Source organism: Aquarana catesbeiana, linkage group LG01 (assembly GCF_042186555.1).
Source record: "Aquarana catesbeiana isolate 2022-GZ linkage group LG01, ASM4218655v1, whole genome shotgun sequence".
Taxonomy (NCBI): domain Eukaryota; kingdom Metazoa; phylum Chordata; class Amphibia; order Anura; family Ranidae; genus Aquarana; species Aquarana catesbeiana.
Window position 1 is genome coordinate 979,750,418 of NC_133324.1, and position 23,316 is coordinate 979,773,733.

At 44.3% G+C, this 23,316-nt stretch overlaps 1 protein-coding gene across 1 annotated transcript in view; it reads left to right on the top strand.

Moving 5' to 3' along the window:
- Positions 1 to 2,426: 2,426 nt before the first annotated feature.
- The window catches only part of LOC141123564 (uncharacterized), a 62,668-nt gene continuing 41,778 nt past the window's right edge, over positions 2,427 to 23,316 (top strand). The window contains exons 1-2 of the mRNA XM_073612063.1: positions 2,427 to 2,550; positions 15,519 to 15,629. Of these exons, the coding sequence (XP_073468164.1) occupies positions 2,484 to 2,550; positions 15,519 to 15,629 (178 nt within the window). The 5' untranslated portion in view covers positions 2,427 to 2,483. The remainder of the gene's footprint in view (positions 2,551 to 15,518; positions 15,630 to 23,316) is intronic.

The window sequence follows — 23,316 nt, forward strand, 5'->3', positions numbered from 1 at the left end:
TCCATAGACTTTGACGATGTTCGAATGTTCGCGCAAACTTTTGGTCCGTTCGCATGTTCTGGATGCGAACCGAACCGGGGAGGTGTTCGGCCCATCCCTACATCCTAGATAGAATGATTCCCTCTCCTCATAGATAGAGGGAGTCCCCACCCTCCCAGACAGAGTGAGTCCCTGTCCTCCTAGAGTGAGTCCCTGTTAAACATGTGCATTTGTTTTATTCCGAATGCATTTTCGTCCAAATTTCAGGTATTTTCGTTATCATTTTAACAAACGATAACGAAAGTGCAGAATCTGAAAAATGAAAGATCCGACATAAACAAATGCTTTATTTTCGCTTTCGTTGCGATATAGATAGGAGATTCGACATGATGATGACAATACCAATCTGTGTCCATCAAACCTGTGGTCGAATGTGCCTAACCTTAGCTCTATTAGTCCAAGATTATTCTACATAGAGAGAAAAGATTCGGCATAGAGAGAAAAGATTTGACATAGAGAGAAAAGATCGCTGCTGGAATTGGGTGGGGGAAGTAAAATAAAAATAATGATAATGATGAATGTTATTGGCTGATTGTAACCAAAGAGGAGGAGCAGTAAAATAGCTAGAACTAAGTACACACGTACAGCCAACTTATTTTCACTTACGATTGCTAGCAGAGAGAGACACACACACTGAATCATTTCAGAAGACAGGCAATCTTATCTGGTCCGTTTGTCAGAGAACCTGAATTATTTAGCAATTAAGCATAAGCACAGCAGCAGAACAATAGTGAAGCAAGCTACAGTTCAACCTAACTTTTTAGCTGCTGCTATTGTGTTAGTGTTGTGAACTTGATAGTGATACTAGTGCTGCTAATGTTGTGATAGCTTCAGAGGCTGATTGTGTTGTGGGGGGGATTTATTATTATAGATTCTATATTATAGATTGAGATTCTATATAGATTCTATATACCCTATCTTGTTACCTGTCTGATCAGTGATCACTATCATCAGTCCATTTTCTGTTTGAACTGTATACATTCAACATGAACGACGAAGTTTCGACAAAGCAGCGAAAAACATACAAACGTTGAATCTTTGGCTTATGGTGTCTGTCGAAAGTTCTAAGAAGATTCGATGGAGCAGCTAAACTATACGGCGTCGTACAGTTTAGCTGCTCCGTTGAATCTTCTTTGAACATTCGACAGACATCATAAGCATTCAATGACAGATTCGACCCTAATTAATTAGGAGTTTCGGATGAATGCAATTTTTAACGTAAAACGAAATAAATAAAAACGAATTTCGGGAGTAACTAAATAAATTTATTTTTCGGACAAAAACGAAATTCCGAAATATTTCAGTGTGCACATGTCTAGTCCCTGTCCTCCTGGATAGAGTGAGTCCCTGTCCTCCTGGATAGAGTGAGTCCCTGTCCTTCTGGATACAGAAAGCACCTGTCCTCCCAGATAGATTGAGTCCTTGTCCTCCTGGATGGAGGAAGTCCAGGTCCTCCTGCATGCAGCAAGTTCCTGTCCTCCCAGATAAAGTGAGTCCCTGTCCTCTGATATAGAGTGAGTTCCTGCCCTCTGATATAGAGTGAGTCCATGTCCTCCTGCATAGAGCAAGTCCCTGTTCTCTGATATAGAGGAAGTTTCACCCCCTACGGATCCAGCTCTTACATGCCCAGTTCCAACAGGAGCTAACAGTTTTTTCTGCCTGGAAGTGATGGCTGTCTGCTGGTTTATAATTGTAGAGACTGGGAGAGGGATGATATTCATTTTGTTTGCTGACTCACAGTCCTCCAGACAGGACTACAGAACCATTGAACAGCTGCAATGAATAAGGTATAGGAGAGAGCATTGTCCTTTCCCTCCCTTCCCTCACTCTAGGCAAGTCAATATGCAGCAATATATAAGGCAACATATCATTTATCAGAAAAGCTCCACCTTTTAATAATATAAAGTCATTCTTTGAGCTCCAGACAGTGACTTTGCCTAGGCTGAGATGATGTCATCAGTCTGCTGCAGGCAGGTGGAAGACATTTCCTCAGTCTCCCCTCCCCCAGTGATCAGAGGGTACAAGTCACAAGTTGAGAGGCTGCAGAAGGGGATGATTTACATGACTGAACTGAAATCACTTTCCAGGAAAGTAGATGATGGATGATGGCTAAACAAAGATGGTGCCCATCTTAAGTGGTGCCCATCTTGAGGTCTCTGTGACCCTGGGTGGTGGCTAAACAAAGACCAGTGACCAGTAAATATATCTGATGACAGGTCCACTTTAAGAAGGACAAGGTCAGGGTGTCTACACTGAAGTTCTTGTCTTTTAATGTTTTGTATTTACCAGATAAATAATTTCTTTGTTGTTGGAAGGGGATTTCTGCTGTTTTGTTTCCTCATAATTTGTATCTACATAAATCTTGAGTAATATCATATAATAATATTCATTCTGGTGTGAGTCTTCTTCCTCCTCATCCCTCGTCTCTGTCTGGGGATCAGGATATGGCCGACGCCACCACCTACGACCTGAAGTTCAGTACCATCCAGCTGAAGGAATTCAGACATGGCGGTAAGTATGATTTATGATGATGTTGGTTGGTTCTGTTTAATCCAGATGAACCGATCCTCATCCATATTTGTTGTGTGATCATTCGATGGAAGAATATTCCCTAGAACATAATCCTTTGTTGTTCGGAAGGGATTTCATCTGATGGAAGGAGGGGTGTGATTGGTTGATGTGGGTGAAGGATCTTTTTTGGATCTTCTCACCCTTGGCTTTATCCTTATTATTAACCTCTACATTGCTGAATAATTATGACTGACATGTCAGTCTGTGCAAGGGTCTACATATAGCAATGGCAAACCAGGCTATTATCATTAACCCCTACAGTGCTTGATAATTATGACCAACACTGATCCTGTACAAAGGTCTACATATAACCATGGTAGACTGGGAGGCTCCTATGGGGCCCATAGATGTTCAGCTATATCAGCCATTCTCAACCAGCGTTCCATGGAACCCTAAGGTTTCTAGGGTTTCCTGTGGCTCATTGACCTCCCACTTGCTGGTTTCTAGATTGTCCCGGGGCCATTGTCACTTGCCATTGCCAGCAGCAGCACAACACTTCTTATTTTCTTAGCTGTCCACAAGGGTAGCATTCTTCCCATTGAGTGCCAATGTAAGGAGAATTGACCCACCGGTGAATTGGTTTTATCCCAGGTACACTTAGACCTGATTTTTTTTTAGAAAAGTTGAGCTGCATAGTGAGCTATTTAGGTAGTATTAGCATATGGATGAATTAAATGTTTAGTATCCTCTCTAGGAAAACAATTGGTATTTTAGGGCTGTAAAATGTGTGATGGGACTTTTTCTAAACCCTTCAGGGACCCCCCTGTTTCTTTCATCTCCATCTCAATGGCAATTCCCCTAGAATGTCTAATATTAATTGCCTTCATAGGAATCCACCAGAGATTCTCAAACTTCCTACACATTTATTTCATCCAAATATACTTGCCAAATGTTACTGATCCCATTACCAATCATTGTGCAACCAGTCAGTTCTGGGTTCCATTGAAGTCACATGGTTTGCTATGGTTGTAGTTAAGGCTTTACATATTGTGTATCAACAAAGGGCTCATCTATGAGATAGATATTAGTGAGACAGGGGGTCCATCGTTCTTGTCCAGGGTCATCAGTTATGGCACATGTGTATGTGCATGTGTATGGATGTCTCCTTAGAAGTACAAGGTTCACCCTACACCTAAAGTCAGTGGCCGGTAGACCAATAATGTACAGGAAGCATCATTCCATCCCACCATCCCGGCTGAGCACAGTCCAGGGAGATGTGAGGATGGAAGGGGTGTCACGGAGATGTGAGGATGGAAGGGGTCTTACGGAGATGTGAGGATGGAAGGAGTCTCATGGAGATGTCAGGATGGATGGGGCCTCACTGAGATGTCAGGATGGATGGGGCCTCATGGAGATGTCAGGACCGATGGGGCCTCACGCTGGTAGAAATGAATGGCTGTCTTCTCTGTGGAGGGTCATATAGGACATTTTCTTGAGGTCCTTTTTTTTTTTTAACAAAAAAACAGTGGTGCTTTATTGTTGTAATAAATAATCAGAGTTACAGAATACCATTCAACAGAGTACAATACATTACATACGTGGATTACATAATTGAGGATAGGGAAAATAATATGCAAAACCCGCAAGCAATACATAGGTTAATAGTACCATTCTCAACAAGTACCGTCCACCCTCCACCCTCCAAAAAAACCTTCCCCAATTGGGTCAAATGATCGTAAGGAATTGAATTTTTCTTTACGAGGCCATCCACAGAGCCCAAACTTTTTCAAATTTCCACGGACAGCCACGGTTTATATATGTCATTTTATACATGGGAATTACTGCCTCAATCTGTGCCTCCCAGGCTGAAAAGGATGGAGGGGAAGAATCTATCCATTTCATAAGTATTTCTTTTTTGGCATAGAAAAGAAGAAAGGAAATCAGTAATTTAAGATGATATGGCCTCTGCTCATCATCATGTATCCCCAGCAACGCCATGGCCGGCAAGAGCGGGATAGAGGTCTGCAATCTGGAGTTAATTTCACCTACAATCTTAGTCCAAAATAGTGCAACCACTGGGCACTCCCAGAACATATGTATAAATGTGCCTATATGGACTTTGCATTTAGGACACATGGGGTCTCTCTCAGGAAATATGCGATGGAGTCTCTGCGGGGTATAGTAGACCCTGTGTATAAATTTAACTTGAATCAGTTTGTCCTTGGATGCTATCACTAATTTCTGGCCATACTCTAGACAGTCCTCCCATCCCTCCCTATCCAGCGACGGGATATCAGCCCGCCATCTTTCCCATAATTCATTAATCTTAGGGGAATCTCTTCCCAGCAACGCATTATATAGAGAGGATAGGGGTTTAGTCAAGTCTCCAGGAGATAGGAGATCTTCGATGGGGTCCGTCTGTAGCAGGGGAGTTTGCGGGAATTGAGCCCTAAAATAGAAAAGGGTTTTGCCTGGATCAACCACCAATGAATAGATTGTAGATAATGAGATCAGATATTCATCCACAATTGGATGCAGTTTGGGTTGCCATATAAACCATACAGAACAACTAGGAGAAAGAGATTCCCCCAAAGAAGGCAATTACCCAAACACCATCTGCAAAAAACAATAAGTTTATTAAACTACAAAACACCATATATTTTATACAAAAGACGGGCAGATTAGGGAATACACCATAGACCAAATTAAAACAGATAACGTTATCGTTAAAAACAACGGAGCCGCGGCCAAACATACCCCATACACACACCAATCACCCCAGCAGATTCCTACTAAATTGGGTATTATCGTGTAGACTGTATCCTGAATCAATCCAGGTATAGATAGGGTGGTATGAGGGCAAGGTGAATGAATAAATGAATATAGCTTGCGAGCTAATCAGCACATCAATGAAATTAAAGGCAGTCCGGGAGCGCGACCCATATCATGTGTATGGCAGCAGCAATGACCGGCAGTATTGCTTGAAAAGGCATTAGATCCAGGACATACAAACGAAGCAGCTAAGTTCATAGAAAACAACAGGGGGAGCAGCTCAGGCTATATTGTAAGTATAAACTGGAGTAATACTTCTCTCACCAGGTTGATGGTTCAGTAGCTCTTGAGATCGAAAGCTCTACCCACAAAGAATAGCTGCAAATGTCAGTCCGAACGGCATCAGCCCTCAATTGGAAATGTCCCACTATGTCAGCGCCATCAATAGAGGTAGTACAAGCCGGCCGTCAGCTGTGGGTTCCCGGTCAGATATTCAAACACCATATGTTCGCGGCTCCGAGGTGACGTGCTGACGTCACGTGCTGACGCGTTTCACCAGCCAATCACCGCTGGTTTCCTCTTTCACCTTGCCCTCATACCACCCTATCTATACCTGGATTGATTCAGGATACAGTCTACACGATAATACCCAATTTAGTAGGAATCTGCTGGGGTGATTGGTGTGTGTATGGGGTATGTTTGGCCGCGGCTCCGTTGTTTTTAACGATAACGTTATCTGTTTTAATTTGGTCTATGGTGTATTCCCTAATCTGCCCGTCTTTTGTATAAAATATATGGTGTTTTGTAGTTTAATAAACTTATTGTTTTTTGCAGATGGTGTTTGGGTAATTGCCTTCTTTGGGGGAATCTCTTTCTCCTAGTTGTTCTGTAGGGAATTGAGCCCTGGCTGCATGTCTCAGCTGTAGGTATCGGAACCCCATCCAACGGGGCAGTACGAATTTAGCCGTAAGCTCATGTAAGGAGAGCAGTTGTCCCCCAGACATTACGTGTTCCAACATGGTTACACCATATCTGGCCCACACCTGTGGGTCCGGTATCATACGGAAGTGTTTAAGTCGTGGGTTCCCCCATAGGGGATGAGCTGGAGACAATTGGCCAGGTCTCGAGTATCTGCGCCTAGCCGCCTCCCATACTCTCCAAGTTGCTCTAGTAGGCCCAGGGACCTCACAATATGCCTTGGGTCCTCTATAGGGAAAATTCCGAAGGTCCGTCAGGGAACCCAGAATATTCGCCTCGAGACAGGTTGCCACATTGGATCTAGAACCCTGGAACCACCAGTGCACCGTCACCAACATGGCTGCCCAAAAATAAATCTGGAAATTTGGGAGGGCAAGTCCACCCAAATCTGCAGGTAAACATAACGTAGTACGTGCCAACCTAGGGTTTCTCCCCGACCAGAGTCCACCAAAATTGTCAAAGATACGCAAGGCAGCTTGAAGAGAGGGCCCGGCATCATTTAGGTACAATAATGCGTCGTCAGCATAGAGGGAGAGGCGCTCTTCCATCATACCCACCTGTAGGCCCAGAACGTCCGGTGCACTCCTAATGGCAATTGCCAGAGGCTCCAGCGCCAGGGCGAACAGGCTGCGGGAGAGCGGGCATCCCTGCCTCGTACCGCGAAACAGATCGAAGGAGTCTGAGACCCAATTATTCGTGCGAACCCGCGCCCGGGGGGATCGATACAGCAATCGTACTCCGTGAATAAATTTGGGGCCGAATCCAAATCTACGCAAAGTTTCCCATAAAAATTTCCACTCAACGGAGTCGAAAGCCTTCTCGGCATCTAGAGAGGCAATAACCCTGGACCCCATGTTGTCATTCGATGTTGCTAGGTTAAGGAATAGGCGCCTAATATTTATATCTGTGCCCTTGCCTGGCATAAATCCCGTTTGGTCTATACCCACTAGGTCTTCTATTACATGAGATAGTCGGGTGACCAAGACCTTAGCAAAGATCTTGGCATCGACATTAAGCAACGAGATGGGCCTGTACGATGCGCAGTCAAGAGGGTCTTTTCCTGGTTTAGGAACCAGTACAATAATCGCCTCATTCATTGAGTCAGGTAGGGCTGGCAGATTTGCAAATTTAGAAAGCAGTGAAGTCAACTTAGGGGCCAGTAGTTCAGAAAAATTAGAGTAAAATTCAGATGGTAACCCATCTGCACCCGGGGCCTTCCCTCCCTTGAGATGTCCCATGGCAACCTGTATCTCCTCAAGTGTGATGTCAGCCTCCAGCCCCTCCCTTGCCTCCTCAGACAGAACAGGAATAGACAGGGAGTCAAAAAAAGAGGACATGGATAATTCCAATGCAACATCTCTAGAGGAGTAAACCTCCTGAAAGTATTCTCGAAAACGGTCATTAATATTAGCAGGGGCAGTAAGGATCTGGTCAGTATTGTCTCTAATGGAGCCTATGGGGGTTGAAGGTATGTTTCCCTTAGCCAGCCACGCGAGAAGCTTCCCATTTTTACCACCATGCTCAAACACGTGTTGAGCGGAGTATAACAAAGCCTTGCCCGTCTGGGCCATCCTAGTGGTGGATAAGTCACGCAGAGCCTTTTTCCACGCCCTGTACCGGTCCTCCCCAGGAGCAGAAAAATATTCAGCCTCCAACCGGCCTGCCAGTGCCTCCAGCTCATCTATGAATCGAGTAGAGTCACGCTTGAGCCAGGTGATACTATGACCATACTCCCCTCGTATCCAAGCTTTAAATGAGTCCCATACAACAGCAGGGGCAGCTGATTCAGCATTGTCTGTCCAGAAATTGCAGATAGAGGCCGTTAGGGGTTCCAACAGTCTCTCATCATTAGCCCAAAATCTGGATAAGCGCCACAAACGAGTTCCTGGTGGAACAGACAGCGTCAGTGTCAAACACAATGGTGCGTGATCAGAAATTCCCCTGGGAAGCACAGACAGGCCGTGTACATATTGTAGTGCAGGGCCCGAAGCATAGACAAGATCAATTTTGGACAGCGTTTTGTGTGAGGCTGAATGGCAGGTGAAGACCTTCAATGTCGGGTACAGGTGCCTCCAAACGTCAGTGAGGGCAAAAGTTTCTGCCCACTGCCTGAGGTCCGGAGTGTCCCGAGCCGAGGATTGTAGCCGGTCAAGTTCAACCAGTGGAACCATGTTAAAGTCCCCCATGAGGTATACCAATGCGGCATCAAATTGCACCGCTATTTGCATGATGTCATGAAGGAACCTGCCAGAACCTGGCGGAGGAACATAAAGCCCAACTAGTACCACATTTTTATCAAATATAGTAGCATGTATAACAACAAATCTCCCTTCTTTATCTGTTTTTACCTCAAGCAGCGTAAATGGTAATGTCTTGTGGACCAGGATGCTAACCCCTCGGGCATAGGTGGAAAAGGTGGAATGATAATTAAGGCCCACCCAGGCTTTCCTAAGGCATACCGTTTTGTTTTGCAGCAGATGTGTCTCCTGGAGAATACAGATCTGCGGGTTGTGGGAGCGGAGGAAGCGAAACACCAGGGAACGCTTAACAGCAGTATTAAGCCACCGAACGTTCCATGAAATTACCTTTAACTCAGCCATGAAGTATGGGGTATATTGGATATGCAGTTATGTAACATACCAGACAGGCAGCATCCCAGTCCAGCCACACATATAATATTCTACATAGCACTGTGTAAATGGTTCTGTTCAAACATGCATCATATCTAAAGCACCTGAAACAACAAAATAGTGTTAACAAAAACAAACCCAGCATTAAGCCCCGCCCCCCACCCCGCATCCCCCACCCCAACCTAGGAATGCCTTGTTCCCCAAACATCAAAAAAGAAAAAGAAAACCCCAAGTTCAGGGAGCGTGAACCAGTGGGTGTAAACCCTTAGTGGAGAGGATTGTCCACGTAAGGTGACGAGAGCCTCCGCCGCCATTAGGAAGTAGGAGAAAAATAGCGTTCCAACCAACAAAGGTTATTTCGGACCGTCTCATTTCAGGTTACTGTGGGTAAGTAGATGTGTGGAGAGAACTAGCACCACATGAAGAATAGAAAAAATAAAAATATGTTCTCTGTTTAGGATAAATGAGGAAGATCATCCTGTAGCTCAGAAGGACAGGATATACCACACTCTAGGCGGTCAATCTGGCAAGGTGCTTTTCTCCTTCGAATGCAAATAGCAATTGATTGTCTCCTATATTGGAATTTCAGACTAGGCAGTCATAATAAGAGGTGTATATCCCTTGCAAGTGAGAGAAGAAGAAAAAGTGATCCTGCAGTACGTGTAACTGTCACTAGAGTCCGCCAGTTACCATCCTTCAGGAATTAAGATCAACACTGAACTCTGAGCTTCCAAGAGAACCAAACGAGTCATTGCTGCAGTAGGTCAGTATAACATAGGCACTCTTCATCTCTAAAAGTCTCAGCATCTCAGGAACATCTTATAAAAGACAAAAAAGGTTATCCCACAGTAGACTCAAACAGTGGCAAGCCTGAGAGTAGATATCACCTGGCATAGCCAGGGGCACAACACTTAAACTATATACCGACAAGAATTGCAAAAGGCACAACGGGTGCAAGATTAATTCCCCTGCTGAGATTTAAACAATCAGCGGCCAATATTCAGAGCAGAGGTACAGAAGAGCATGTTGCAGCATTTAACGGTTGGGGGGCAATGATTCCAGCCATGCGTTAGCATCCCTGGGGGAGGTAAAAATCTGGTAGTTTCCCCGTCTTGAACCCTCAACCGTGCTGGAAACAGAACACTGTATCGAATGCCCTTAAGACGCATGGCAGCCTTCACCTGGTCAAAGGAGCGTCTGCAGCCTTCACCTGGTCAAAGGAGCGTCTGAGCTTTTGAGTCTCAACAGAATAGTCAGGGAAGATAAGTAGCTTGTTATTTTGATGGCGTATTTCTCCCTGCACTCTAGCAGCCCGAAGCACTTCATCCCTGTCACGGAAGTTCAGAAACTTTAGGATGAAGGTGCGTGGCGGTGCCCCAGGGGGCCCCGGCTTGGGAGGGATCCGGTGAGCTCGCTCCACCACATAGAAAGGTGAAAATTGAGCCCCTGGTAGGAGGGAACATAGTAGGCCTTCAATAAACTCCGTCTGACATTTCCCCTCAGCTCCTTCCGCCAGACCTACAATACGGAGGTTGTTCCTCCTATTACGGTTTTCCGCATCTTCGGATTTAAATTCCAGTGCTCTAATTTTGGTTTTCAGGGCCCGTAAGTCTGCTCCATGAGACTCTACAGTGTCCTCCACCTGCCCCAGACGCTGTTCGGCATCAGAGAGCCTGCCCCTTATTTTATCCATGTCCAGCCTTATTAGACCAACATCTAATTGCACAGCGTCTATCTTGGAGGTAAGGGTAGTAAGGGAGGCTTGGCAATTTCCTATAGCAGCCAAGACATCAGCCAGACCTGGCTGTGTAGAGGGGGACTGCTCTGGCTGCTCTGTTTGGGACGCCATGTTGCCACTAGCGTGCCTCCCAGGCCCCACGTGGTCTGCACAGGCCGCCTCTGTCTCCTCCGGTTCGGGGGGAAATTTCAACTTCTTACCCCTTCCTCTGGCTGGCCGGGATGATCGGCGGTGCATGTGAAGAAATCCGTCGGCTTAAAGACCTGCTGCTAATGCTGCTTTTAAGAATCTTCCACAAGTGAGTTGTCAGGGGCGGAGGTGACCCTGGGTGTATCAAGATGGCCGCTGCTTCAGGGACCAGGTCAGGGCCTCAGACCTTCCAACCAGCCGCTACAGGGTGTATAAATATTGTGGCAGTGCCTACAGGTAGTCCGATGGCCAGGGCAGGTAACCAGGAGTCTCTGGGGAGCAAGATGTGGCAATAAGATGTGTAGGACCTGCCGCTGGGTGTAACAAGATGGCTGCCGCTCCAGGCACGAGGCCGAGGCCTCAGCCCCTCCAGCCAGCCGCCACCAGGTAGAAAAATACTTTGGCAGTGCCCACAGGTAGTCCGGTGGCCAGGGCAGGTAATCAGGAGTCTCTGGGGAGTAAGATGTGGCCAGAAAAGGCGCAGGAGCCGCCACCGGGTGCAGCAAGATGGCCGCCGCTCCACGGACTAGGCCAAAGCCGCGGTCTTTCCTACAGGCCATCCCCGGATGGGGAGATCTGGCGATCACGGCCGCGGATGGCGCTCCAAGAGTCTGGAAAACTCAGATGGCCAGGCAGGGAACAGAACAGGCTTGTTGAGCACAAAAGTTAGGTTAGGATCGCCAGGATTGCAGCAGAATTGTGTTGCAGGAGTATGGGCAAGCGGAGCTCTCACTGCACACGTCCTACCCCATCGCTCTCCAGGCCACGCCCCCCGTTTTTTCTTGAGGTCCTTAGGTCTTCCCAGTATGCAGAGCTTTGTAGAAGCGAGAGAAGCTGATGAATGTCCTATAGTATACAATACAGTGCTGATTTATGCTTTTCATGGCTTACATTATTATTATAATTATACATCTTCCCCAAGTTGGTTTCAAGCAATAAGTCAGTTTTTTTTGTTATGAACATTCAGTTTTTTCTCCTTCTCCATTCTTATAGTCTATCCCCACTGCTGTAAAGTCTAACCTTAGGGGTGAAAATAATGCTGGATTAAGACAACCTGCTCCACTTAGGTACAACTTAAACACAACATTCTTTCTGAACACACAATATTTATATGCTATAGATGGAGAGAGACTGCTCACTCTGTCCTCCACTCTGTAGTTGGAAACAAGGTCAGGGGAGGGGGATCTCGTGTGGAAGGCAGGGTGTCATTAATACAGGAGTCTTAGTATCTCCTTTTCTATATACCCCAAACCTTCATCATTTCCAATACAGAGGAATGCTGTTCTTCCTAAAGCTTCTCCCCAACAGCATACCGTTACGATCGGCTGGTCTATGCTTACATAGAAGGGTGCACTGACGCACCTGTAGCATGTGAGTACCCCAGCAAGGGGTGAGTTTTATATACATTTTAATAAATATTCTTTATTGTTAAACTATATTGCGCTATGGAGTTTCTTTTCTCTTGCATAAAATCATAATTGGGAGCATTGGAGACCTTACAGCTGATTCCATTTGAGCACAGGAGTGGCTCCAAAGCACATTTTGACAGAGTTTAAACACTGTGTCACACGCTGGAAGGTGAGCGCATATGCTTATGGGGATCACTGGAGGGCACTAAGGCATGTTTTATGGTGCTACACTTTTGAAGAACGTGATGGATGAGCTTCACTGATTATGGACACTATTTTGGGCACTTTATGCAATTTTGGATTTACACTGGTTGAACCTCAAAGACTCATATGAGGAACGCTATTGTTTTTCTTCTGATTAGGCACTTAGTTTGTGTGTTCAATATAGCACCTTGCACCTTGGATGTATGCACCATCAGTCATCTCTGATATATCAGTAGTTTATTGTAGCACGTTGATTTATATGTATGTTCACTTTTTGCACTTAGCACTTATTATTGTATGTTTATATATATTTGTAATATTATTAGTTTTCATTATTATTATTTTCCATTTAGCGCAGACACATTTTTGTTTTTATACAATATAGGTGGATACAGACACACCTTACACCCCTGTACTCCTAACACCTAACCTTCCACACCAGGATGCCCTGTTCCATCTTTTATTTGGCCAATATAGGGAGGGTACATTGTGGAAAACATTTAGGTTGTGTACGATTTGTGTAAGATTTTAAAGGTTAGGTCACGAATGACTTTGGAGATTAGGTTGTAGAAAGCTTGGGGGTTTTGGAATATTCTGAAGGTTAGTTTGCAGGAAATTTTGGAAGGCAGGCTGTGGAAGGCTTTAGAGGTTAAGCTGTGGAAGACTTTAGACGCCGGGCTGTGGAAGACTTTGGAGGTTAGGCTGTGGAGGATTTTAGAGGTTAAGCTGTGGAAGACTTTAGAGGTTGGGCTGTGGAAGACTTTGGAGTTTAGGATGTGGAAGTCTTTGGAGGTCAGGATGTGGAAAACATTGGAGGTTAGGCTGTGGAAGACTTTGTAGGTTAGGCAGTGGAATTATTTGGAGGTTGGGCTGTGGAAGACTTTGGAAGTTAGACTGTGGAAGACTTTGGAAGTTAGACTGTGGAAGACTTTGGAGGTTAGACAGTGGAAGTACTTGGTGGTTGGGCTGTAGAAGACTTTGGAAGTTAGACTGTGGAAGGCTTTGGAGGTTAGTCTGTGGAAGACTTTAGAAGTTAGGCTGTGAAAGGCTTTGGAGGTTAGGCTGTGGAAGAATTTGGAGGTTAGGCTGTGGAAGAATTTGAAAGTTAGGCTGTGGAAGGCTTTGAAGGTTAGTCTGTGGAAGACTTTAGAAGTTAGGCTGTGAAAGGCTTTGGAGGTTAGGCTGTGGAAGAATTTGGAGTTTAGGTAAAGTGGTTGTAAACCTCTGAAATGAAAAATGAACAAAGAATATTTTTCATTGTGTGTACAAACCTCAATCCAATGATTCCTGTCTGATCTCTCATTCCTCTGCCATCTGCATATGTCACTCTTAAGAATCTGTGCTGGCACTACAAAATCCCATAAAATGCCTGTGCTGTGCATGTCTCCCTATGAGATTGTGTAGAAGGGGGTTTACAACCACTTTAAACCATTTTCTAAGTTATGTCAACACAGTAAGAGGTACCACGGCCAAGCAATAAATTAAATCAGGAAGATTTAGTATAAAATTGGATTTCTTTTTTTTCAAGAGCACCTGTAGTCTACTGATATGTGATAAAAAAAATTATAAAAAAGAGGAATAAAAAGAAAAAGGTGAAAGTGTTTTGGCCTACAATCCTTGAAGTTGTCCACATTAGATGGCAACCAAGTGCCCTCTTGTAAGAAGGAGCCCCCAGACTCTCCAAAGACAAGATGGTCTATGGCCCACCCTCTGGTGGTCAGACCCAGGACCAATCAGTCTATTCTGGACTGTTTTATGAAGATTCCCAGTAGGGAGGATAATGTGTGTTACAATTTTAACAAAAGAGGACTTGTATCTGGAAAGACGTATTTCAAGGTTTCAGCAGCAACATTGTATTATTTTATCCAATTGATTGCTGACTGTATATCAATGTGACCAATAAGCGGTTGGTGCTATTCCACCCTGAAGATCTTTGTTTCTGTAGAAAGGGTCATCCAACACAATGACTTCTGAGTCAATCGGTTTATGACCATCGTCTTTGTTCTGTTTCTGGAAATGTCTGATGAGCAGGAAATGCAGAACCTACAAGGACACACAGGCAGAGCTTTGTCCCTGGCCTTCACACTCCATAGAAAAGAGGAAGCCCGACAATCTATTTATCTACCAGAGACATCCACAAAGACACACAAACAACCACAAGAACCTAAATCACACAATATTTCACAATATGGTCTGAGGGAGCAAAAACAACAAAATAAGGTTTTGTCTTTCCTTATACGTTAACATGGAAAGAATCAAACATACTCTTACCTATCCTGCCTAACCTGTGTGACACAAAAAAAAATATATTTTTATTTTTTATTAAATCTATATACACAAAACATAACAAAAAATGCACCAAAACTTTCTACTTTGAACAGCATTAGTTGTAAAAAAAAAAAAAGTGTTACTGTACGTAGATAAAAAATATACATTTTATTCTATTGTTTGTCCTTTTTAAAATTACATCAAAATGATTCTGATACGAAGCTTAAGAAAGTTAATAAGAAATAAAAAGACAAAAGAAAACCTAACATGACAAAAAAAAGGCACTTTTTTGTACTTTGATCAGCGTTAGTTTAAAAAAATAATGTTTACTGTAGATAAAAAAATATACATGAATTAATTAAGTATTAACTGTTATTCTTTTTCTTTGTTCTTTTTAATGCAAAGAAATTAACTGACATTTGCAATTTTGCCTTTTTTTAAAAGCAAAAAAAAAAAACAACTAACAAAATAAATGAAAATGAAAAAAGTTAAAATATTATATTTTTCAAACTAATGGTTAGAAAAATATAAACAACTAGAAAAAAAATAGCAAACCATTTATCATTTTCCTTTCACTTCACAATTATGTGCTACTTTGTGTTGGTCTACCACATAAAATCCCAATTTAATAAATTTCCGTTTTTGGTTGTAACATGACATAATGTGGAAAATTTCAAGGGGTATGAATACTTTTTCAAGGCATTGTATTTCTCTGGAGAATGGGACATTACACTGTTAAAAAAGGTCTAAAAATTTTGAATGGCTTATTCTTATTTACAGATATCACCCTGGAGTCACCATGTGGAATCAAGGAAATCGCATACAAGAATGTCAGCCCTGTGATAGACATCCAGGGAGGAGGACAGAAGAGCCGAGCAAAGGCCAAAAGAGGTCCTATGCATGAAGATGAGGATGATGGTGCTAGGATGTGATGATATGGTGATATGATGATGATGATATGATAGAGGTCATATGGTGTTATGATGATGGAGATGATCTGATGATACAATGATGGTATGATGGAGATGAAATGGTGATATGATGGTAGTATGATAGAGATGCTATGATGATGATGATATCTATGGTGATATGATGATGGTATGATGGAGATGGTATGGTGAGATGATGATGGAAATGATATGGTGAGATGATGATAGAGATGATATGATGATTATATGATGGAGATGATATGGTGAGATGATATGGTGAGGTGATGATGATGGAAATTATATGGTGAGATGATGATGGAGATGATATGGTGATATGATGATTATATGATGGAGATCATATGGCGGGATGATGATGGAGATGATATGGTGAGATGATGATAATATGATGGAGATGATGATGGAGATGATATGGTGAGATGATGATGGAGATGATATGGTGAGATGATGATGATGATATGATGGAGATGATATGGTGAGATGATGATGGAGATGATATAGTGAGATGATGATGATATTATGGAGATGATATGGTGAGATGATGATGAAGATGATATGGTGAGATGATGATGGAAAAGATATGGTGAGATGGTGATGGAGATGATGATGATATGATGGAGATGATATGGTGATGGAGATGGAGATGATATGGTGAGGTGATGATGGAGATGATTTGGTGATATGATGGAGATGATATAGTGATATGATGATGGAGATGATACTTTGATGTGATGAGGAAGATATTATGGAGATGATATGGTGATATGGTGATGGGGATGATATGGTGATATGATGATGGAGATAATATGGAGATATGATGGAGATGATATAGTGATATGATGATGGAGATGATACTGTGATGTGATGAGGAAGATATTATGGAGATGATATGGTGATATGGTGATGGGGATGATATGGTGATATGATGATGGAGATAATATGGTGATATGATGGAGATGATATAGTGATATGATGATGGAGATGATACTGTGATGTGATGAGGAAGATATTATGGAGATGATATGGTGATATGGTGATGGGGATGATATGGTGATATGATGATGGAGATAATATGGAGATATGATGGAGATGATATAGTGATATGATGATGGAGATGATATGGCAATATGGGGGAGATGATATGGTGATGGAGATGATGATATGATGGAAATGATATGGTCATATGATGATGGAGATGGAGATGATATGGTGATGTGATGATGGAGATCATTAGGGATGAGCCGAACACCCCCCGATTCGGTTCGTGGCAGAACATGCGAACAGACCAAAAATTTGTGCGAACACGCGAACCCTGTTAAAGTCTATGGGGCTTGAACGTGAAAAATCAAAAGTGCTAATTCTAAAGGCTAATATGCAAAGTTATTGACATAAAAAGTGTTTGGGGACCCGGGTTCTGCCCTAGGGGGCATGTATAAATGCAAATAAAGTTTTAAAAAGGGCAGTTTTTTCAGGAGTAGTGATTTTAATAATGCTTAAAGTGAAACAATAAAAGTGTAATATTCCTTTAAATATTGTACCTGGGGGTGTCTGTAGTATGGCTGTAAAGTGGTGCATTTTTCCCGTGTTTAGAACAGTCCCTGCACAAAAAGACATTTCTAAAGGAAAAAAAGTAATTTAAAACTGCTTGTGGCTGTAATGTAATGTTGCCCCCCCCCCCCTCTCTATTCTCTCTCTCTCTCCTCTCTCTCCTCTTTGGGTCTGGTATGGATATTAAGGTGAATCCCGAACCCAAATTTAAAAAAAAAAGGTGTGGGGCCCCCAGGCCCTATATACTCTGAACAGCAGCGGTCCCCGGGTTACAAACAAGATAGGGACTGTAGGTTTGTTCTTAAGTTGAATCTGTTTTTAATTTGGAACAGTACATTTTGTAAGTATAGCTCCAGCCAAAAAATCTATTTTTAAGCTTTTTGGATAACATAGGGAGGGGTTGTCACCCCTGTAAAAGTTGTTTTGCTGTCTGTGCCCCTGTTCAGAAGATTTCACCTCACTTTCTGTCCCAATGACAATTGGATTTTGAAAATTTTGGGTTTTTAGGGAAACAAGGATTGGTAATAAAGCATCAGTGGGGAGACACCTTTTTCCCATATTAACTCTTACAGGAGAGAATTTCCCTTCCTAGGGGTAGATTTCCTCTCACTTCCAGTTGTCTCCCTCTATTTGTAAGTAGGAGTCGTTTGTAAGTCGGATGTTTGAAAATAGGGGACCACCTGTATATACTATACAGCCTGCCCTATACACTCTGTGGAAAATTGGGCCTTAGGTGTTGGTGGTACCAGAACACTGTAAGCCCTCACAGTTACTCTTGCTGTGAAATATTATATCAAGAACTGTAATTACATGCACCTGTTAAACGGGGCAGAAAAATTGGGCCTTATGCCGCGTACACACAGTCTGACTTTTTGACCGGACTTGTCCGGCGGACGCCGACGGACCAAATCTGGCAGACAATCCAATCGTGTGTGGGCTTCACCGGACCTTCAGCTGACTTTTCCAGTCTCAAATCTGACGAACTTTAGATTTGGAACTTGCTTCAAATCTTTATGTCGTAACTCTGCCGGACCCAGAAATCCACTCGTCTGTATGCTAGTCCGACTGACAAAAACCGACGCTAGGGCAGCTATTGGCTACTGGCTATCAACTTCCTTATTTTAGTCCGGTGTACGTAATCACGTACGAATCCATCGGACTTTGGTGTGATCGTGTGTAGGCAAGTCAGTTCATTAGAAAGTCCGCCTCAAGTCCGCCAAAAGTCTGTTGAAAGTCTGTCAGACGGGCCGTCGGACTGTTGTAGCCGAAAAGGCCGACCGCGTGTACGCAGCAATAGGCGGTGGTGGTGGTGGCACAACACTGTAAAGCCTCACAGATACTTTTGTTGAGCGCAGGAACAGGCCCTGCTGTGAAATATTAGATCAAAAATTGTAATTACACTCCCCTGTTAAACAGGGGCAGAAAAATTGGGCCTTAGGCGGTGGCGGTGGTGGTGGCACAACACTGTAAAGCCTCACAGATACTTTTGTTGAGCGCAGTAACAGTCCCTGCTGTGAAATATTAGATCAAAAATTGTAATTATGCTCCCCTGTTAAACAGGGGCAGAAAAATTGGGCCTTAGGCGGTGGTGGTGGTGATGGTGGTGGCACAACACTGTAAAGCCTCACAGATACTTTTGTTGAGTGCAGGAACAGGCCCTGCTGTGAAACATTAGATCAAAAATTGTAATTACGCGCCCCTGTTAAACAGAGGCAGAAAAATTGGGCCTTAGGCGGTGGTGGTGGTGGCACAACACTCTAAAGCCTCACAGATACTTTTGTTGAGTGCAGGAACAGACCCTGCTGTGAAATATTAGATCAAAAATTGTAATTATGCATCCCTGTTAAACAGGGGCAGAAAAATTGGGCCTTAGGCAGTGGTGGTGGTGCCACAACACTGCAACCCCTAATAGATACTCTTGTTGAGCACAGGAACGAGCCCTGCTGTTAAATATTTGATCAAAAACTGTAATTACGCACCCCTGATAAACAAGGGCAGAAAAATTGGGCCTTAGATAGTGGTGATGGTGCCCTGAACCGAAAATATTCTTAGAAGCTCTCATTATGAAAATTGAGGAGGAATAGGATAGTCACTCAGCATAATAGGATAGTCACTCAGCATATGCAGTCTTCAAGGGATCCCACATCCATAGAAAAATCATTGGGTTACATCAGCATTCGATGCTTGGTAGCTGGTGATCCAAGACTGATTCATTTTTATGAATGTGAGCTGATCAACAGAGTCTGTGGACAGGCGCACTCTGTGATTACAAAGCCTCCAGCAGCACGCATTCAGAAAGAACGCTGGATGCAGGACAGGCTAGTAGCTCAATTGCATATTGAGCAAGCTCTGGCCAGTGGTCCATCCTCAAGACCCAGTAAACCAGTGGATGTTCTGGTGGAAAGGTCCCCAAGTCAGACCTTGCCCCTAGATATTCCCCTAGATATTCCTGCACCATGTAATTCATACGCTGGTGATGGTTGCTGGAACCGATCAGACCTGGGTATTGAGGACTGAAGAATTGCCTGAAGGCATCAGTTAGCCAGCCATCTTCTCCACCGCTCTTTCTGTGACTGAACGAAGCCTCAGCAACACGTTGTCCAGCACCAGGAAATTTTAACCTCCCAGGCTCTGCAAACGCGTTGCACAAACCTTTCTGCAAGGCCTCCCAAGATGTTTCACCCTCTGCTCCCTCTGCGAAGGATGGATAAGTTCTGCAACCTTACCCTTGTAACGTGGATCAAGAAGGGTTGCCAGCCAGTAATGATCCCTCTCCTTGATACCACGAATCCTAGGGTCCTTTCGCAGGTTTTGCAGGATCAGGGAGGCCATGCAGCGTAGGTTTGCAGAGGCATTTGATCCTGAGTCCTCTGGGTCACTAATGATCACATGATCCTCAACCACCTCCTCCCAGCCACGTACAACTCCATGGGTTTCTGGGGACTGTAAACAATCCCTTGCAGACTGCTGCTGATGCTGAGTGTTATCCTCCACCTCCATGCTGACACAATCCTCCTCCTCCTCCTCTACTTCTTCCTGTGTGATCGGCGGGCCTGCAGGAATACTAGTATCTGGATAAAGGGGGCCTTGAGAGGTAAGGAAGTCCTCCTCTTCCTCCCACTGTTTTGCATTAAATGGCCTGTCCATTATTCCACAAAGCGTGTGCTCCAACAGGAAGATAAGAGGGACAGTATCACTGATGCATGCACTGTCACTGCTCACCATCCTCATGGCCTCCTCAAATGGTGACAGGACAGTGCATGCATCCTTGTTCAGTAGCCACTGGCGTGGCAAAAAAAAGCCAAGCTCCCCTGACCCTGTCCTGGTGCCATACTCACACAGGTACTCATTGATGGCCCTCTGCTGCATGTGCAGCCGCTGCAGTATTGCCAACGTTGAGTTCCACCTGGTGGGCATGTCACAAATGAGGCAGTTCTTGGGCATGTTGCATTCTCTTTGAATGTCAGCCAGCCAAGCACTGGCCTTATATGACCGGTGTAAATGACCACAGACTTTTCTGGCCTGCCTCAGGAGATACTGTAAGCCCGGGTACCTGCTCAAGAACTGCTGCATCACCAAATTCAGGACGTGAGCCAAACAGGGAACATGGGTCAAGTGTTCCTGTCAGAGGGCGGAGAAGAGGTTGGTGCCATTGTTACATACAACCATTCCTGACTGATGCTGGCATGGCCTCAACCACCTCTGAGCCTGCCCCTGCAGACCTGACATAATCTCTGCCCCAGTGTGGCTTCTGTCCCCTAAGCAGACCAACTCAAGCACCGCATGGCATCTTTTTGCCTGAGTGCTTGTGAGCCCCTTGAACGCCTACATAGCACCGCTGGTTCAGAGGAGAAATCTGCAGAGGAAGAGGACACAGAGGAAGAAGAGGGGGGGTGGAGGAGAGAGTTGTGGCGGAATCACCACTAGCATTTTGGAGGCATGGTTGCGGAACAAGCTCCAACAATACTGAACCCTGTCCTGCATCCTTCCCCGCTGCCAGCAGAGTTACCAGTGTGCTGTGAAAGAAAGGAAACGTCCCTGTCCATGCCTGCTCGACCATGAGTCAGTGGTAATATGCACCTTACTGCTGACTGCCCTGTCCAATGAGGCCAAGATATTGCCTTCCACATGCTGATAGAGAGCCGGAATGGCCTTCCATGAAAAGAAATGGCATTTGGGAACCTGCCACTGAGGTACCACACATTCCACAAATTCACAAAACGGGGCAGAGTCTACCAGCTGAAAAGGCAGCAGTTGCAGTGCTAGCAATTTGGCCAAGCTAGCATTCAGACGCTGAGCATGTGGATGGCTGGGACCAAATTTCTTTTGCTGGTTTAGCAACTGGGGTAGGGAAATTTGCCTGCTAAAATCAGATGTTGGTGTACCGCTAGCAGGTTGGCCACAAGTACTTGGGACACCTATTTCTATACCTTCATTCCTCTCAGTGCAGGTTTCTGAGAGGACTGGAGGTATAGTGGGGTTGGAGATCCCATCTGATGAGAGCAAGGAGAGGTCCGCTTTGTTCTTTGATGTGGGTCTTTTAAGTGCTGTTGCCAATGGACTGCATGGGAGGTCGTCATATGTCTGGTCAAGCATGTGGTGCCCAAGCGGCTGCTGTTTTGGCCACACTTGATACGCTTCAGACATATGTTGCAAACAGCAATGTTGCGATCTGCTGCACAAGTGTCAAAAAAGGCCCACACCAAAGAACTTTTCAAAATATGCAGGGAGTCAGCAGTGCCCTGCACCTGCTTAGCTCTGCAATGTGATGCAATAGGGTGGCTGCCCTAAAGCTGCCCCCTGGAGGGCATCCAACCCCGTTGGAGATGTGCCTCCTCCTCCTCCTCTCTTCTATCAGGCACCCAAGTTGAGTCAGTGTCCTCAACATCCCCTCCCCCCTCTTCGCTGGAGAAAACTTGGTAGTATGCTGCAGCTGGGGGAACATGACTACCAGTTTCTTGACCTTCTTGGGCACCCCCTCTCTCTAGGTTCACGTTACTCCCTTCCTCAACCTGGGAGCCTTCAATGCATGCATGATGGTGGGGCTAGGGAAGGAGTGACTGTTGACATGGAGCTGATGGAATAGGCCGCTTTGGCAGCTCCATTGGCTGGCAAACTACTCTGAGGTGACAGAGGATGAGGAGGATAGATACATATATATATACATATATACAAGACTGTATATATATATATATATATATATATATATATATATATATATATATATTAAATACACTGCAGCTAACTGAATAATTAGCTGTGTGGGGTGTGGGGCATGGACTTAGTCCCCCTGAGCCGTGATTGGCAAAAGGCACCCTGCCTTTGGCCAATTATGGCTCTCTTAGCTGAGGGCGCTGTGATTGGCCAAAGCATGCAGGTCATGCTCTGGCCAATCACCATAGAGCAATGCACTGCACTCCATCAATGCATTATGGGCCGTTACGCGCCGCTCGACTTTGGCACGAATGGCCCATAATGTTCGGGTTTTCGATGAACGGGCAAACAGCCAGTGTTTGAGTCGAACTCATGTTTGACCCAAATAGAAAGCTCATACCTAGAGATGATATGGTGATGTGATGATGGAGATAAAATAGTGATATGATGGTGGAGATGATATGGCGATATAGTGGAGATGATATTGTGATATGATGATGGAGATGATATGGCGATATGGTGGAGATGATATGGTGATATGATGATGGTGATGGAGATGATATGGTGATATGATGATGATATGATGATGGAGATGGAGATGATAGGTGATGTGATGATGGAGATGATATAGTGATGTGATGATGGAGATGATATGGTGATATTATGATGGAGATGGAGATGATATGGTGATGTGATGATGGAGATAATATGGTGATATGATGATGGAGATGAAGATGATATGGTGATGTGATGATGGAGATGATATGGTGATATGATTATGGAGATGGAGATGATATGGTGATATGATGATGGAGGTGATTTGGTGATATGACGATAGAGATAATCAGCTCCAGCACTGCCCACCATTGCCCTATGTTAATGAGGGGGTTCAGACACTGATTATAGTGGCAGTTATAAGTGGCAGTTGG